The sequence below is a fragment of the Triturus cristatus genome, chromosome 1_1 (assembly GCF_964204655.1).
Source record: "Triturus cristatus chromosome 1_1, aTriCri1.1, whole genome shotgun sequence".
Taxonomy (NCBI): Eukaryota; Metazoa; Chordata; class Amphibia; order Caudata; family Salamandridae; genus Triturus; species Triturus cristatus.
In genome coordinates this window covers 852,830,980-852,850,183 of record NC_140579.1, presented here as the reverse complement: position 1 = coordinate 852,850,183, position 19,204 = coordinate 852,830,980, and the positions used below count along the sequence as shown (strand labels likewise).

At 45.8% G+C, this 19,204-nt stretch overlaps 1 protein-coding gene across 9 annotated transcripts in view; it reads right to left on the bottom strand.

Moving 5' to 3' along the window:
• FOXP4 (forkhead box P4) overlaps window positions 1-19,204 on the bottom strand; it is a 973,797-nt gene that overhangs the window by 609,469 nt on the left and 345,124 nt on the right. For 8 of the 9 annotated variants that reach the window (XM_085650498.1, XM_085650470.1, XM_085650461.1 and 5 more), the window contains one exon: window positions 10,968-11,154. In XM_085650498.1, coding sequence (XP_085506624.1) covers window positions 10,968-11,138 — 171 coding nt within the window. In that variant the 5' untranslated portion in view covers window positions 11,139-11,154. Of the gene's footprint in view, window positions 1-10,967; window positions 11,155-19,204 lie in introns of those variants that run through there. The other variant, XM_085650511.1, reaches the window with a different exon arrangement.

Sequence of the window (19,204 nt, the reverse complement as noted above, 5' to 3'; positions counted from 1 at the left end):
ACTGATTTAGGAGTCTGAGGTCGAGTATGGGTCTTAACGTCTCGTCCTTTTTGGGGATTAGGAAGTATAGAGAATATACTCCTGTACCCTGATGTTGGAGTGGAACTGGTTCTATTGCGTGTTTTTGTAGCAAGGACCGAATTTCCTGTTTGAGGAGTGTAAGATGGTGTGGTGACATTGGACGGTGTTTGGGTGGTATGTGTGGGGGGGTGTTTGTGAGTTCGAGGCAGTAACCAAACTGGATAATTTGTCTTACCCACTTGTCTGTTGTAATGGAATTCCAGACAGGTAGGAACTGTTGGAGTCTTCCCCCAACCGGAGTGGAATGGTCTGGGGGGAGTGGAGGCAAGTCACTGTTTAGTGGCTGGAGAGGTGCGGGTGTTGGTATTGCCCCGACCTCAGCCCTTGGTGTTGTTTCCCCTATATCCTCCTCTAAAATATCCTCTGTTGGGGGATGTTTGCGCGGAGGTTTTGAAAGTGGAAGAGGTGTCTGTCCCAATATTTTTGGAGGCTCCCCTATAGAAGGAGCGTCGAAAGGAGCCTCGTGGTTGTGGAGACTGTAATGCTCCCATTGATTTAGCAGTCTCGTTATCTTTTTTCATCTTCTCAAATGCAGTATCTAATGCGGGCCCAAATAGTTGCTCTTGGTTGAATGGTTGACCAAGTATTGTTGTTTGTACTTCCGGCTTAAAGCCTGAAATACGTAGCCATGCATGGCGTCTAAGAAGTATGCTTGTGTTGACCGCCCTAGAAGCAGTGTCCGCGGCGTCTAGTGCACATTTGATTGATGCGTTAGATATGAGTTTCCCCTCTTGGATGAGGTCATTGGCCTGGGATCTGTACTGATCTGGTAGGTGTTGTAAAAGATCTTCTAACTGATCATAATGAGCCCTATCATATCGGGCTAATAAGGCTTGTGTGTTGGCAATACGCCAATGGTTAGCAGCATGTGCTGCAACTCTTTTGCCCGAGGCCTCTAATAGCTTGGACTCTTTGTCTGGGGCGGTGTGTCTCCTGTTGTTTGGGAGTTAGCCCGCTTTCTTGCGTTTGAAACTACTAAAGAGTCTAGAGGGAGCTGTGCTTTAATGTAAGCGGGATCTTGTGGGGCAGGTGTATATTTTTTTTCAATTCGGGGGTTAAGAACCCTAGCTCTGACAGGGTCTTTAAAAACCTCTGTGGCGTGTTTTATGACTCCCTTAATCATGGGCAAGATTTGAACTGATTTTTGAGACTGTTCGAATGTGTCTAGAAGAAAGTCTTCTTCGGGTGTATCTGAATGCATGGTGACGCCATGGAAAAGTGCCGCCCTGTTTATCAGCTGTCCAAACCCTAGGTGGTCATCTGGAGGGGAGGGTTTGGAGGGGTATGTAGTGGGATCAGGAATATCAGGTAAAGGGTAAGCCCAGTCATCTAAGGGTGCCGTATCCGGGAGTGTGAAAGGATCATTAGGATCATTAAGGTCATCCGGATCACCCCCTCCCCCTAAGCCATCATCATCATCCTGTGGAGGTAGTGTATGTGAAGGAGATGGTAGAGGAGAAGGAGGTGGGGGCAGGGGGGGTGGGGAGTGAGAGATGATATAGGAGAGGAAGGACGAATGGGTGAGGTGGCGGAGTCCTTCTTCTTTATGGGAGCTGGAGAAGGTGTTGTGTCCAGCTTCCTTTTCTTGTATGGCACAGCGGTGACATGCCCAGTTTTTGGATTGATATAAATCCTTTTTTGCGTGAGATCAGGGTGAAAAATGTCTTCATTGTCCGAAAGTGGCTTTGGTGCCGATTTTTTCGGTTCCGATCTATGTTTTGGATGATCGGTAGAGTCTTTTCGGACTTTAGAGAGTTGTTTCGGTACCGATGATGGTTTCGGTGCCGATGATGATTTCGGTGCCGAAGAACTTTTCGGTGCCGGCTGGGATTTCGGTGCCGAAGAACGTTTTGGTGCCGGTGGAGATTTTGGTGCCGAGAGGGAATCTTTGAGCTTGATAGCTTTAGATGCCGGTTTATCAATAGGTCTCGATGGTTTCGGAGCCTGCTTCGGTGCCGAGAAGTCTTGAGTCTTCGGTGCCGAAGGTACTGTGGGTACTATAACATGTGGTTTGCTCGAGCCCGAGCCACCTGTAGGCTTATATTTCTTCGGAGCCGAGCCTGAGGGCGGGGCTTCTGAAGACGGTTTTCGTTCGCGACTGGGGCCAGCTGGCGGAGTCTTGACCAATGCCTTTTTTGGGGGGGTTGAGGTAGGGGCATTGGTACTCACTCGTTGTCCCGGAGTGATGAGGTCATCGGAGTCGTCCGCTTCGGATATAATTTGGAGTTCTTCGGAATCTTCTTCCGGGACATCGGGGCCCTGAGCAAAGATGTCCTCTGGTTCTGGAGCCAGTCTGGCCATGATATGGCGTCGAGCTCTTCGGTCCCGGATGGTTTTCTTGGATCGGAATGCGGCGCAGGCTGGACAGCTGGATTCGTTATGTTCCGGCGAGAGGCACAGGTTGCAGACCTCGGGATGGTCACTGTGGGGGAACTTTGCTCCACATTGGGGGCATTTTTTAAAAGGTGTCCTTTCCATGAGCCATGTCCGGAACCGGTCCGATTGAATTTCGACGTCGAGTTGTAAAGGTTTTTCGCTTCGAAAGCTGGATTTTCAGATGTTTTCAGCCGGAGTGGAAAAGTTCATCCGAACCCAATGGCGGAAAAAAACAATCTGAGGATGGAGTGGATGCCCATGCGCACTGTTGTCCAGAGGAGGAGTCACCTATCTCATGACCAAAAGGCTTCTTCCGAAGACAACAACAACCTGCAATCATCCGAGCCCCACACCAGATGGCGATCTTATCCTAAGTGTGTGATCTGCAGCTCATATGCCTCGAACATTATTGTTTTGGTGCTTGGTGGCCCCCCAAAGGAGGGGGGTCACCCTAAATAGTGAAAAGGTGCTGGGGGAGCTGCTGCAGGAGCGCAGTCTCCCTCCCAGCACGAAGAGATGTTCCCCCCTGTTTCCTGGGGATTTGAAAGGAATAACCCCTCAAGCGCTCAGCCAGTATTTATCACCTTCAAGGCTGGAACTTTTGTTCTACAGCTGAGGGTGTATTGTGAAGTGCATCAAGGAGTGTAGGGATGAGTTGGGGATGTCTGGAGAAGGGCATCCCCCTGGAGATGAAGAGGTGTAATTGCACCGAAATGCATTTACTAATGGTTATTTCTTTTAGGGGGACTGATGTTCAAGTGTTAAATGTGAAGTACAGAATAAAAGTGATGTCATAAATAAAGTGGGGTTATGTTGTCAGACAGTTCTTGCTAGGGTGTCTGGCTGTATATGCTAATACTGTCATTTCATCTGTGATGCCTTTAGGGGCTGTAATTGCAATGCATTCAAATGATCTACTAAGGTGATGAGTACTGTCATTCTAAAGTGTGCTTAAACATGGATTATTGCTCCTGCGCTTAGGTGAAGAACCCAGACTGTTAGCCCTTAAGATATAGAGGTGCATACTTTATGGTCAGTAGGAGATGCTCAGTCAGGGTCATGTGTCACCAAGGCAGGTTTACCCCTTTTTAATGCTTGTTGAGGTAATGGGGTGGGTCGCCACTGGGATGGTGCCAGTGCGCAGGGCCCTCGCTCCAGGTTATGTTCAACTAACTGCATTGGGGGCAAGTTGATGTGCATACATGGGAGTGGTGGTACTAGACCCCACACCCCCTGTGGGAGGGGTGGAGATGTTATGCAATGTCACAAAGTAATTCCAACCGCTTATGTATATTTGTTAATTGGTGCATAGTATTGAGTGGTGTGTGTGTTTAATAAATGCACTCTTACTTTTATAAAGCAAAGTACAGACTGGACAATCAATTATTGAGTGTTATTTTTGTGCACCTGCAAATGGCGATTACTAGCCCACACCACCTCCCTTGAGTAGGCCTAAGACTGCTCTGCAACGCTACCCTCTGAGAGTCAGGCACTACAATTGGGTGTTTGGTTCCCAGTGAAGGACAAATGTAGTCATGTTATTTGTGCAGGCCTCACAGATGCTGCCTCGTTTTCCAACACTAGGGCACAAGCAGAACCAATGGGAAAGGAGCTACGGAGAGGATGATGGTGCAATGGGATGGGGATACATGGTGGGCTTTAGTTTGTTGAAAACTGGGCCACTGATTGGGCGTTGGTTGGTTTCTACAGGTTGTTTTGGATGTCAGGGGTGCAGCTGTAGGGTGGTAGTGACATGGACTCCCGAGGTTTTACTGCCTTGGTAGAGCAGGATATTGCAGCTGTACTGTGCCAGGGTGGATTACAATGCTGCTTTATTAATCCAGGGGTAGGAGCACTGCAGCTGGACTGTCCACGGGGGCCACACTGGTCAGTTCAACAGGAGGAGAGTACTGCAGCTTTACTGACCCAGGGGACTGAAGCTTTGTGCCAGTGAGAACGACCAGGCACAGTATTATTATGGTGCACGGTGCTGTTTTACTGCATCACAAGATGCTTTACTGTTCCAGGAAAAAGAGTAAAAGCATCAAAGGGCCTACGTGTGTAAAGAGATTGATTACGTTTATTGTATTAGTTTCTTTTACATACGTTTGCGACGGAAGTTATTATTACCTATGCTACATATGGAGAGGCGTAAAGCTGTGATTCAGGCAGTGGTCCTATCAAGATTAGAGTACTGTAACTCTCTCTATATATGCAGGGCTGGCCACTGTTCTTCTGTACAGATTGTAACCTTTACAGAATGCCCGGCTGCTACTAAATATTCTACAACATCAGTCTATAAGGAAACAGCTTTGGGATTTATTATATTGGCTTCAGATACAGAAAATTACAACTTTAAATCGCTCTGCACCTGCCATAAAGCATTAGTCAACAAAGACCCAGCTGCCATTAGGTCTTATTTTCAGGCTGTACTATTCAACTCGGACTCAACGACCCATCTCGAAGTTTTTGCTCGAAGAATCAAGCTTGTGTAAGTCACGTACTGGCCCTGCCACTCAGTTACAGCGTGGAATCAAACCTCATGAATGTCACAACTGTGCTTACCCATCAAGACCTGGTTGCTTGCCTAGACAGCTCTAGAATAGTGTCTTCCGGGCAGCACCAGGACACTCTCATCGGGCATTTATCACTCTTTGTAAATCTGATATCTATGTTTTTTAAGAGAACGTCACATCTCATTGTCCAAGAGGGCAGCAAAACGCTACCTTTCCGTGCAACAGTGTGTGGGACGTTGGAACTTTGCTGTACCAGGAGGATGGAAAGTTGCACCTTTATAGTGAGCCAGAGAGCTGCCCATGTGCCCAAGGGAGGAGGACGCTCTGGGTGTACAGCTTCACGTGAACTGGAATGCTGCACGAGTCCCAGTGTCCACGGCGCTGCCAATTGTAGCCTGAATGCGAGGAGAGCTAAAAACGACACCTTTACTTTGCCCTTGAGTATGCCCAGGGCAGCTTTACTACTGCAGGTGGTGCTGCGCGGTGCTTTACTGCGTCAGGAAGGCGCAGACCGGTGCAGCTGTACTGTGGGAGGAGCTCCACCCACTGCACGTTTACATGTGCCAGCGAGTTTGGCAGATGCAGCTTTGCTAGGTGAAGGGGTCGCGGCAGCTGGCTTTGTCTTGTGGCGCGCGCCGCAGCCCAAGGCGCGAGGACGTGTCACAGCAATCTGCGCCTCAGCTAGGCGCTGTGCGGTCTCTATGACACGGAGGAGCATTACATGCGTGATTACCCCTCAAACTGGGAGCAGAGCCTTAACCGAGTGACACAACGGCTGGTCTCTGAGAAAAGACTTACAGAAAGCAGTGTGGGCAGTCAAAGGCAGAGATATTGTACATCTATAAAGGGGGGCATGGATGTAGAGAGTAGGGAAAGAGAAATACGAGGACAGCCTAGGAAGAGAGAATGGGAGAGACGTATGGGAGGTGGTGGCGCGAGAGAAGGAGGGGGAAGAAAGAGAGAGAAAACGGAGGCGTCAACAGGAAAAGAGGGGTGAGGCAGTAAGTGAAAGAAGAACATAGAGAAATAGAGATGAGGAAGACTGGATATGGAGCAAGACAAGAGTGGGTGTGAAGGAACGAGAGAGGAAATGAAATGCAGAGGAATGGAGGGGGTATGCGGTGTAGAGGGAGTGGGTGAGACAGATCTCAGTACAGCTCAGACATCACCCACTGCCTAAAGTGCCCGCAGAAAATCCCAAACAAGGTGCAACACAACACGCTTGATGGCTGGTATAGAAGTAAGGTAGGTGAGGGATAGGTTGCTTCTGCTCTCTCCTTCACATCACAGCCGCCTCACCACTGCACTCCAATTTTGTCATTCCCTGGGTATAAGATAAGATGTGTGGTCTTCTCACATCTTCTACATTTCACATGTATGAGAGATAGCTCCATCTGTAACAGACTTCAGCCTCTACCTCCAGACTCATCAGTCGTGGCTGCTGTGTGCTTCACAAACCCATATTACAACACCCTGCTGTGAAGTGTATAATGAATGAGCTTTGTAGCTCTACCTCAGCCTTATCACTCCCCTTAGTCACAGTCCTATTTCACTGCTCTACCTCCCCCTTCACTGCTCTTCATTCATCTACACCCACATTTCACTGGCTGTGCCTTCACGTCTCCACTAAATCTGTGCACATCTGCCAGCATCTCCATTCCCAGCTCCCTTAGTGCTTAATTTGTAACAACAAGAAACACCACTAAGTCCTAGAGTCCTAGGTATTTTCAAGCCACTGTAGATTGCACCACCCAGTGCCCCTACCAATGTTGCCAAATGCCAGTACCAGTACTATTATCCATTAAGTATCATATTCCTACAAATATGGAAGTTTGGACTATTTCAGTTCACCGAAAGCTCTAACAATGTCATGGAGCATTGGTATTAGGTTTTTCTTCATGTATGTTAAGTACTCTGTGAATGTGCTCATTCAAAAATAATCAGACAGTGCCAGCATGTGGTACACTATCAAACTGTTGATGTTAAGAAATAGGTGCTGGAGCCATGTACCAGAAAACACCAGCACAAATTAAACACTGCTCTCCCTGTATCTCTCTCCACACTGCTCTCTCTACCTGTAGCTGCGTCCTACCTTGCTGTAGAGGGCAGAGTACTCCAAACACATCGTGGCACTGCATTGCTTTATAAATTCCGGTACACATTAACCTGGGCAAAACCAGGTTTTGACAATCTAAACAAAAATATAGTTTCAATTCCACACTCAATCAATATCTAGTGTTTTTTTCAAGTCTTGTTGCTTAATAGAGCTTCTTATTTTGTCTGTCCACTACCAAAAGCTCCATCCAGATGCACTAGAATGCAATTGTACAGGATGAAGATAGATAAACCTAATATGGCGCTGAGGATTAGATAACAGAGTGGCAGAAATACCAAGGAGCGGTCTAGACGTTTATGCTTGGGACTACTGGTAATAAAGTTAAAACGCACTTTCTTCAGAAGCGTAACTTGATGAAATCCAATATGGCGCACATGTCGAATGCCAAGTGAAGGACAAGAGTATTATTTCATGATATGTTGTTTTAGAAATATCGAGCTTACTGGAGAGTTTTCTAAACAAATCTAGTGACTAGATGTGAGGTATTTCATAGTCAGTTTGGTTTACCAAAAATAATTGTTTTTGCTGTTTTAAACCGTATTGTATGTGACAGATACCCTGTTCTATATGCAATAGATATTTGGTCCTAGACATACGAAGACATGGTTTCAAAATAGACTTTCAAAATCTGTGTAATGACCACATAAACTATGGAACAAGAAGTTAATGTCTGTTTATCTCCTTCATCTCCCAACAGATGTGAAAATACATAAAAGCATTTGTGAAGGAACTCTATTCAGATGAAGGAGCATGGAGCTCCAAATAGACTGAGGAAGAGCTTCTATTATAAAGAAAATTGAAATTGACGGAGTGGAATTCATAAGTAGGTATGGGACAGCTTTTGTTTGGAAGGATGCTGATTTATTATTATCTTCTTGAGCACTTTTTAATCTATTCGTCATGCAAACAAGGTGGAAAATCACCACTGCATGTCTTGTTTCAACACTTTCGGTAACTTACAGAACAGAACCAGCTTATTTGCCATCTTTTTGAAACTTCTGTAGGTCTGATTAATTACATATGATTTTGGGAAGGGCATTCCACAAGGAAGTAGATAGCACTGAGAATGGCCTGACTTGCAATCAAGCACAATTTTAATTGGGGGATATCAAGTACAAGCAGTTAGCGAACATAATTACCTGCTGATTCAATAAAGCTTCAGTTTATGAATTAGGAAGCATGGTCAAAGATGGTGCAAAGCTTAATAAACTACGCAGAAAGCGTATTACTCAGTCTTTCTCTGGGAAGCCGATGCCGAGTCTAGAGCTGGTTGAACATCATCTCAGAGCTTCAGGGATAAGATAAAGCGAGCAGATTCATATTGCAGTTAGCTGACATAAGACTTGGGAGGACCAAATTATGCGAGAATGCTGAGCTGCAAAAGTAAAGGTCGTGGTGAAATAGACATTCGCTCAGGATCATTACCGAAAATAGAAAAAAACTTGAAAGAACTGAATCTGAGGAGTGGTATCAGTTTAGAACTGATCTTGAACCACACGTTCTAGGCTAGCTTGCTTACCTCGACTACTCAGTCGTAGGGCGTTGCCCCAGTGATAAGTCACAATATACAAACAAGATCTCGATTTCGTGCCTCTTCAATTCCAATCAATTGATGCACATTCACTCCATTGCTATTGGACCTGATTCATATTCATCGATGTTCACACTCTGGTGAGTCCCCCACCTTGACGAGGAGCCAAGTGTCGGCATTACACAAGTAGAAAATGTAGTCCAACGATTTGTTCAAATATGTTGAAAAACAGGGGAAGAGCTGATTCCCGTGGCACACTGCAGATTCTAGATTTTTTCAATGGTGTGTAACAACTAGCTATGTTGCATCAGAAATAAGCTAAGGTGGACAATGTAGCATCTCTTATCCCAACATGATAAATATAATTCTAACAAATAGATAATGGTCAACTGCCAAAAGCTGCTGACATGCCCAGTAGCACCTGTGCAGTGATGCCATCAGCCAGGAGTCTTAAATCATCATGGGCAGTTAATACTGCCGAGTTTCTGCCCTTTGTTACAGAAAATCTCTCACTATTTCCATGGTGGGAACAGGCTGGATCGAAGTTTAGGAATGCCAAGAAACATACGTTTGTTGGTGCTCCCAAACTTTCAAAACAACCACACACCGGAACGCCCACTTCCGAGTTCAAGAGTGGGATTTACTAAAGCAAATATCTCTGCACTCATGGTAGAGAAATCACTAATAGTAAATGCATTTGTGCCTGCCACAAATCCCTTTGTGAGCTTTTGGCAGGCGTAAGTGAAATAATAATTTTGTTAACGTATGACCTAATAAGAAAACGCAAACCTACACTGTCAATGCCTGTAACAAACCAATTTGCCTTTAGAAATAGTGCAGCCAGACACTCTGATGCTTCTTGCCCATTTCTTGAAATACAGAAGAAGCTACAAAGTATGCAGTAAATGTCCAAGAAATATCCAAAACGTATGTCAAAAGAAGAAATCTGAACCACAAAGTTATGCTAGCCATAGTTAGCAGCCATCCTTGCAGTTAAGAAGCATTCAGGAGGCGTCAAATGGAAACATCATGCCAGCTCATATAGAAGAGGGGCTTTACCTGGCTACATGTGACCTACGAAAAACTCACTTAGGCGGAAGATCAGGGGCTACATTTAGGAGTGGTAGATGGAAGGATTATACGTTTTTCAGTCTGGTAAAGAGCCTTGACAAATCACACACTCTTTTGTAGTAGATGTGCTTATAACTTGCACCCCCCCCCCACACCCCCCCGGAAGGCCAGATTCACTTGGTACATTATGGGGTTAGAATAAACTCATTATCCAAGGCTACATTTAGTTCCCAATCCACCCACCACTGGGGAGGAGGATGCAATCAGCTGTTTCCAACTTGGTCTCTTGCAGACTACAATGGTATAAATAATTCTTAGTTCCCGTCCGTAGGAAGATATAAGGGAGGGGAATGTACAAGATGATCACCCCCCCTCCAATAAGACCCAAAGAGTAGAACAGTTTTAGCTGAGCCCTCCCGCCACAAATGTCGGATGTAGTCTGCTAGAAACTTTATGGGGATACATGTGCATTTTGACCACTTAGATTGGCTGAACTTCCCAGTAGAACCACAACATAACAGGTGAGTATGCATATTGACGGTTTCTGTAGGTGGAGCAAAGATGCAGCAAAGTCACTACGTTCTGTTCTTTGAGTCAAACAGAACATGTAAGGAATTGCACCTACACCACCAAACGTTTTTACACTCTTATCAGTACGCTGTACTTAATATCTTTGATACTACCAGTACCATATTCAGACTAGTAACATATCTCTCATGAATATACACAAAGTCGTGGCATTCATACTCTGCACACACTAATAGTGGGAATATATTACAGTCAAGCCCCCCCCACCTCCAAAAAAGTAAAACATCTCTAATACTAGACATAGTGAGTTCAGTTTCCGAGCTCCCCCATGTTTCTGGTGGTGGCCCTTTAACACTTATCCATCCAGCTGTACTCATCATGCCATGTGAAAGATCCAGCCATATTCAGATGTGCAGTGCAATGAAAATACACACACATTACAGTTACAATGATAGAGTAAAGAAAGTGTGTAATGGTGGAGCAGGGCATAGCGGGGTTGGGTTTACACAGAAACGAAGATGTACGAGTGTCCATATACAGAAGTGGGTAGGTACAAGTGGTAATATCAAAGGGAGCAGGTGAGAAGTACGGGTTGAAAGAGAAGGGAATACGAAAAGAGGGTGATGAACTGCTAAGGTAGGGAGTTGAGGCGGAAACAGAAGGGGTAACGTAAGTAGTGCAGAAGGGATGAGTATTACAATAAGATATGATAAAAAAAGGGGACAAAATGCTGGTGAACGGGCAATACCTGTTGCTGCTGTATGTGAAGTATATCCACGGGGCTCATCTCTCCGTTTGATTCACTGCTCGCACTGCCTTCTCTTACTCCACCTCCATCAGATTGGCTGTTGAGATTATTGACCCCATTCTGATTTGCTGGAGAAGATCGTATAGTCTCTGAGGCAGATTCAACCATCATGACGTACTAGTAACACCTAAAAGTAAACAAAGAGAGGGACCATGAATGTGAGGCCACTGAGGGCGGGGATAACAGCTTTAAACAATGGGCCACCCAAAAAAGTGTGGGGTTCCGGAAGACCTGTAAGCTACAGGAACCATCAGAATAGGATCTCCGAGGTAGGAGAGTTCCTAAGGGTTGTGGCTTTGTCACAGTTCTACTAAGAACACCAAAAGGAAAAACAAAAACAGCTCTATGAGTACAGAGCCCTGGAAGAAGAGTGTGTTACCTGTAGACGGCCACAAAATGTGGCCATCAACCTAGAGTCCAGTGGAGGGCTTTATCACTGTACACTTAAAAAATTACCCGGATCTCCCACTTCACTCCACAAAACCCCCACTGCTTATACAACTAATGACCTCTGCATAACAAAGAAAGTGAACATACCCTAAACCGTCTTCCCCAACGACCAGAGATGGCAGATAGCTAGTCCATACCATGAGAAGGATACACAATCCCTTCTAAGCAATCCTAAAGACCCGCACCGCCTACTATTCCTAAGACATGAGACACAAATTTCATTTATCACCCTATAATCAGACATTTAACCTGTACCCTTACACCACACACACAAACACACAATAGCAACGTTAACCTTGTAGCTCAAAACTAGACATCAGACAACATAGCAGGCATGCTAAAGATTCAATAGACAACTTTCATCTCAAAGAGATCAGCAGACAAAACAACTGATTAAATAACCAGACAGAGCCAAGCCAAACCTTAACCCAACCCTACCTTTCCCAACCCCATTTTCAGACGGCCACCATGCTGGATACAAGAGACAGCGGACTCCATACTTATTCTCAGGCCAAAGACATCAGTCCGCTTGCATCTCAAGGACTACCTGCTACCCTCTCCTCCAAAATCACCATAAATGCTTAGGCATGTGTCCTCTGCAGTACTGACTGCATCTCTGTGTCCATCATCTAGTCAGTGCATTTCATGATCAGAGTTTCCGTATGAACCATAACTTAACATAATATGACCAGGAAAGTACTCTAGAGCCAGGCCTGATTGCTGCCTGTTTACCCAAAGACTAATGCGTGACAACAGAATTCAACACAGCTGAGAGCGGGGATAATTATAAATCAATTTGTGAAGTTTTGTGTAGGTGACAACTTTTCTACTTCACAAAGTCAGTCACATTCATAAATTTCACTTGTGCATGAACTTATCTACAAAGACAATTATTTGAATGATAATTCAATGTTGTAAATTTTCTCTCCAGCTAGGGATGATGTTGGAATAGTAAATTATACTATTCCTTAGTTCAGAACGCCATCTAGAGCAAGTCGTTGTCACGACTTGCATTGTAATGGTACTGCATTGTAACAATAAGGTTGGTGTAACGACCGCGTTGTAAAGGTATTGCGGTGTAATGACAGCATTGTAAAGTTTGTTTCCCCTCTCTACAAATGCTGATGCTGGCTAGGCTTCCTTTATGCTGAATCCAGTGTGTTAGAGCTGATAGTCTTAGGGTGGTCTTCCCCCAACTTTTTTACCTTCCTCCTCCACTTTTTCTGACCTCACTTTACTGGTATTAGGACTCTGCACACTTTACCACTGCTTACCAGTGCTTACGTGTTTGTGCTCTAATCCCTAACCATGGTAATATTGGCTCATCCCCAATTGGCATATTTAATTTACTTATAAGTTCCTAGTAAAGTGTGCTAAATGTACCCAGCGCCCCTAAATACAATTCTACTAGTGGGCCTGCAGCACCAATGGGGCCAACCACTTCAGTAGCCCCTCAAACCATGTCTCAAGCCTGTCACTGCAGAGCCTGTGTGTGCAGTTTACACTGCCATTTCGACATTACAAAATAAACCTTTTGCCAAACCCAAACTTTTCCTTTCTAATCATATAGTTCGTTCACCCCTAAGGTAGGCCCTGGATAGAGGCCCAGAGGGCAGGGCTCAATGTTTTTAAAAAACAACACATGTACTTTGAACTTTAACCTGTCTCAGTAGTAAAAAAAAATCAAATTTGTTTTTCACTGCTGCAACGCCTATCCCTTCCATAGGATAACATTAGGATTACCTTATTACATTTTGAAGTGTAATTCCCAATTGGGAAGAGATAAACCCTTTGAGTCTGGTGTCTCTGGAATCTCAATTTAAAATCCAAACTTATGTTGAAATCGGTTTTTAAATTGCCATTCTGAAAATGCCATTTTTAGAATGTTGGTATTTTCTTAATTCAGCCATTCATTTGGTGCCTGCATTGCCTCTGCTACACTACTTATCCTTGACACCAAACTTCGCACCGTAAGCCCTGACGCCAGGATCCTCGACATCGACCATCAGGACCTCGCACTGCAGCCTCATCACATCTCAGAACTGATACATCACGTTGACTACGCGTCAAATCTTCAACCTGGATACACGCAATACTCCGCAACCAGGATTAAGGTACTTTGTTCAGCTGGCCTAACTGGGTCCCTGTAGCTATCTCGCACTTCATCTGAACAGCCTGAACTTGTGACTTTGTCTCAGTCCAGCACGACCAGATATCCCCAATAGCGATTTTCGATTTTGGGCACTATTTTACTTACAAACTTTGACATTCAATATCTCCAGTTCTACAAATTGGATTTTTGTTTTCTGGTATTGTTTTATTTATTAAATGAAGTTCTATGTTTTTAACTTGGTGTGATGTTTACACTGTTTTACTGTTCGAAGCATTACATATATATTTCACACATTGTCTCTGAAGTTAGGCCTGACTGCTCTGTGGCAAGCTACCAGAGGATAAGCACAGGTTAATTTAGGTTTTGCCTAACAACTACGTTTGTGGTTGCTGCTTGACTAGGGCTTATACCGAAGTCAACCAACAGCCCAATTCCTAACACAGTGTTTACCAGTTCTCTCCTGTAAACTACATTGCTTGTAAGTGCCCTCTCCTCCACACACCAACATTGTTAAGTTCACAGTTCAACACTGCTCTATCTTCTCCACGGGGAAGTTTTTGAAGCATTCAAACCAGTAGTTGTGGATTCGAGTCGTGGCTTCAACTCCTGGGTGCACTGCAATTCTCTTCCATGACCAAGGGCGCCATGTGAGGCTTTAACTGTCCCTGAGAGAAAGGCAGGATTGCTCCCTCACCCAAATAATCAGCTTCCAGGAGTGACTCTCCACCTACCCCAGCGCAAGTTGTACTCGGGCTCTACTCTCCTGTACAGGTTCTCAGGCTGGTTGACGGACGCATCCTCTTTGCACAGGGTGGTAGTTGGGCTCTGCTGCCTGTGAAGGCTTTGAGATGGGATACACAGATGCTCAGGGTATGAGGCTGGAGGTTTCCCCAACTGCCCTTCATGATTAGTCCCAGATCCTCTCTGCTGTCCAGAAGAGGGTCTCAGAATGGGGGATGCTGCCCAAGTGCACAGACTTGTGTGGGCTCTGTCCGCTTGCATTGAGAAACTGCCCGTTCGCGTTGAGAAAGCTGCCGCTCGAGTAAAAATCTACTCGAGCGGCAGAAAAGGTAAGCTTGCGCTGTGCATGGTGCTGTTCGCATTGATTGCACGATGCGGACAATCCGGCACTGTGCAATCAATGCGAACAGCATTTTTCTACCGCGTAGTGCAGCAAAGTTTTTTTGCCCTTCGCGTAGCTTTGCGTAGTGCAACTCCGCGAACTCCACCCAGGGTTACTCTGTTCACTGTTAAGGGACTAAGGTGGTGGAGGGGGCGTCTGACCTTCCTACTCTACCTTCCCTTATGCACCTGATTACTAGATACCAGCTCATACTAATGCGAATCAGGATACACCCCTTTTAACTGCTGCAAAAGCAAGGCTGCATCGTCTACTTTGCTATCTTTGGTATCTAAAAGGAACATCTGGGCATACTTTTGACTGGTGAGAAGAAAAAGAATCACCATTATGCAGATGATACACAGGCTAAAGATCTGATGCTTCACCATCCAAGCCTGGGTGGCACAGTCCTACTTGAGGTAAATTCACTGAAAACAGAATTTGTCTCGTCTGTCACAACAACAACAAATAAGCTCAAATACTGTGTCTAGACTCTACTCGCTAAGAAGAGATAGCTTGGCACCAGTTCTTGTTCTGCAAAGTCAAATCAAACCTCCTTGAGCATACCTTCAGAACTGCTGTGGGGCCCTGATCCTTTTGCACTTATACTCAGCACTAAATAAAATCCTCCACCCATCAGTACAACACAATTGACCAAACTTATGACTGAAACACTCTTAAGCCCCAGGAACTAGTTGAGCAACATTTGTAAACCTAAACCAACTTCCAATATCTGCTGCATCATATTAAAGACTTGTCACTGCAAATACACAACTCTACATACCAGACTAGATCAGTGTTGGACCTGGCACCTTGGCGTGAGTTTCCCTTCCACTTTTTGTCGCTGTGCCTCATGTGTTTTGCTGGTGTTAGCTGCTCAGAGCACTGTGCCACTGCCAACCAGTGCCACAGTGTAAGTGCTCCCTATTTAAAAATGTATATGTTGGTTGGATTCCATGATTGGCTTATTTGGTTTACTGTCAGACCCCAGTAAAGTGCACCAGGAGTGCCCAGGGCTTGTAAATACAAACGCTGCTGGTGGGCTGGCAGCACTGGTTGTGCCACCCACAGAAGCGGCCTAGTAAAATGTGTCTAAGATCTGCCATTGCAGAACCTGCGTGCAGTCTGGTACTGTCATGCTGACTGGGCAAGTGCACCTACTTCCCAGTCCCTAAACCTTCCCTTAACTTCATATTAGTCATCCCTATGGTAGGCCCAAGGGCAGGGTGCATTGTAAGCATAAGGTAGGACAAGCCCTGATGTGTGTGGCATGTCCTAATAGTGAATTACAGCCCTTTTCGTTTTTCACTATTGTAAGGCTACCTGTTCCCATAGGCCAGAATGGGCTGTTAGAATTGTTACATCCTATGATCCTAACAGACCCAGGGAACATGGTAGAAATTCGAGTTTAGTATGCCTGAACTCAGAATAATAAAATACATCTTTTAGTAAAGTTTATTTTTATATTCTATGCTTGCAAATGCCACTTTTAGAAAGTTCGTATTTGCGTGCCTAACCATTTCAGCCCGCCTCTGCTATGATGTGTATCTGTCTGTCTGGTTTGTGTGAGTGACAGGGCTGGGGAAACCCAGAGGGGCAGGGCTAGGTAGCCTGGTGGTGAATAGAGAGACTGACATCCAGATGGGTTGGAGGAGTGCACCTGGACTCTGAATAGGGCTGTTCTCTGCCACCACAATGCTGGCTCCACCTCCTGTGGATCGGCTGATGTCTCTGCCCTGCACCCTGAATAGAAAGTCAGAGTCATGTCAACAAAGTGCTCAGGAACTGGTTTGGACTGGGCAAAGGCCCCTCTACCCCAGAGGAACAAAGGAATTAGGGGTATAAGTATTGGGACCCTGCTCCCAAGAAATTAGATCCTGCTTGAACAAGAAGAACCTCTGCCTGAGGAGAAGGAACTGGGAAAGCTGTAAGGAGGAGTACTGTCCCTGACCTGGGGGATTGGCCTGCAGTGGTTGCCTTGCTGCTGAAGGAGAGGAGAAAGACTACAAAGACTTTATTTCAACTTGTGCTTCAAAAGATTTCCAAGGGCTTGGAATAGAGCTTGCCTCCTGCTGAAGTCTCAGGAACAACAGACTTCACCCCCCAGCTCCCCAAAGTTCTTTGGAAGTGCCTGCTGCTGTTGTTGGGCCTTCTGAGGGACTGCGTGTCGCAAGGAGCTGGAAGCGCGACTCAAGAAGGAGAAGCGTGCCGCCGTCGGAACTGCTGTCGTCGCATCACGTAAAGGGTGTCGCCGCTGCAGCATCGCATCGAGGGGAAGCGTCTCGCATCATCCAAGAAGTGTCTCGCAACGCCGAAGAAGCGTGTCGCCATCGCAGCTATCATAGCTGACGCATCGCACCGCATCAAGAAAAGAGTCTTGCATCGAGAAAGAAGCGTGTCGCCATTGCAGCCATCGTAGCTGTCGCATTGCACCGCATCAAGAAAAGTGCCTCGCATCCACGGAGAAGCGTGCCGCCGTCGGACCTGCTGTCGTCGCATCGCATAAAGGGGTGTCGCCGCTGCAACGTCGCATCGAGCGGCAGCGTCTGGCAAACGTCGGAGAAGAGTGCCGCTGCCAAGGCTGCTGTCGTCGCATCGCGTAAAGGGTGACGCCGCGGCAGCTGACGCATCGAGTCGAGTCTTCTCGCAACATCGGAGAAGCGTAACGCATCTGGAAGATCTTCACGTCTTTATTTCTTTGCACCAAAAACTTCATCGCATCAACAACGTCGCAACACTTTCGTTGCCCTGCGTGTCGCATCTAAAAGGTACATTGACTTAAAGTGTCGCATTTAAGAACTTAAGAGAACTAAGCAAACTTCTACCATCTAAAGTAACAGTATTGTGTATTTTTGTCGTTCAATGGTCTTGTGGTAACTCTATATAAATAATCCTTATTTTTAATATAAAACCTGTGTGGTGTCCATTTGTAGTGTTGTCACTTGGTTACTGTATGTGTTCACAAATGCTTAACATATAACGCTCTGAGATAAGCCTTGTCTGCTCGCGCCAAGCTACCTAGAGGGTGAGCAGGGGTTATTTTAGGAGTGTAACCCCTTAACCTGACTAGAGGAAAGGTTCCCTAATTGTCACAAGTACCTACCTGTGCCAACCAGAGAACTCGGATTCTAACATTGGTGGTCAGCGGTGAGGATTCTGGACTTGCATTTGTGACTCATGTACAGTAATTGGTGAACACTACTTAGTGAGTGCAGACCTTAACGCAACCAATACTTGTTGGTAGATTTCTTTGTGGGACTGTCTATTTTTGAGTACTGCCAACCTTAACCATGGTGGAGAAAGCAGCATCCATAGTCTCTGTTGATACTGAATTTGAATGGGAAGAAGAGAAACTGGACAGCTACCCTGTAAGACAGCTAAAGTTCTTCTGCAAGAAATTCAAGGTTTCTACTACTGGATGCAAAAACAAGGCAGGGTTCTACAAGGCGCTGAGGGCCTGGGTAGAAGCAAGGAATGCCACTGAGGATGATAATGCAGAGGAACAGCTGGAAGGGCCAGTGGGTCAAAGAGGAAGGAGAACCCCTTCCCCTGCCGGTAGCAGTGTTTCTGGTAAAAGTCTATCTCAGAGGAGCTGGCAGATAGAAAAGAGTGTAGGATGCATGAATTGGAGCTGACCAAGCTCAAGTTAAGTGGGCAGTTAGAATTTGAAATGCAAAGTAGAAAGTTAGCCCTAGAAGAAAAAAAGCTACAGTATGAACATGAAAAGGCTTTGAGGGAGTTGGAGCTGAAGGCCCAGAGTTTAGAAATTGCTCCCTCTGGTGGCAGCACACCGTCAGTGCAAGTAGAACCAAGGGTGTACATACCCAAAGATGTGGTAAAAGAATTTTTTTTAAATGATGTTTAAATGATGACATAGGGCAGTGGTTCAAAGCCTATGAAGTAGCCATGTCTTCCCACCGGGTCCCTGAGAAGGATTGGGGAGCGGGGTTGTGGGGACGGTTCCTTAGTGAGGGGCGGGACACACTGCTAGACTTGCCTTCAGATGATTATAATTCTTATCCCCATATGAAGGCAGCTTTGATGGCTAGGTATGGGTTGATCCCTGAGTTTTATAGGCAAAGGTTCAGGGGGTGCACCAAGATTCCAAACAGTACGTATGTTGAGTATGTGACTTTTTTTTGCAGAGCACTGGATGGTTGGGTGAAGGGTAGTAAGGTTAATGATTTTCAAGGGCTTCTTGATTTAATGGCATGGGAGCACTTGTCCAGTAATTGTTTTCCAGAGCTACGCCAGCACCTGATTGATAGTAGGCTGACTAACCCTAGAAGCTTGCTGAGGAGGCGGACCGCTGGGTCAGTACCAGGGTCCACAAGGGTCCAGTGGGAGACTCCGCTAAAGGTGGGCAGGGTCCCCAGCAGAAGAGTGGGGGGGGACAAGGGTAAACAGAGGGAGTTCCCAAGAAGGCCCCAAAGTAATCCCCAAGGGAACCAAGGGAAAGGTTCTCAGCCTCCCCCACCACAGAAACCGACCGGG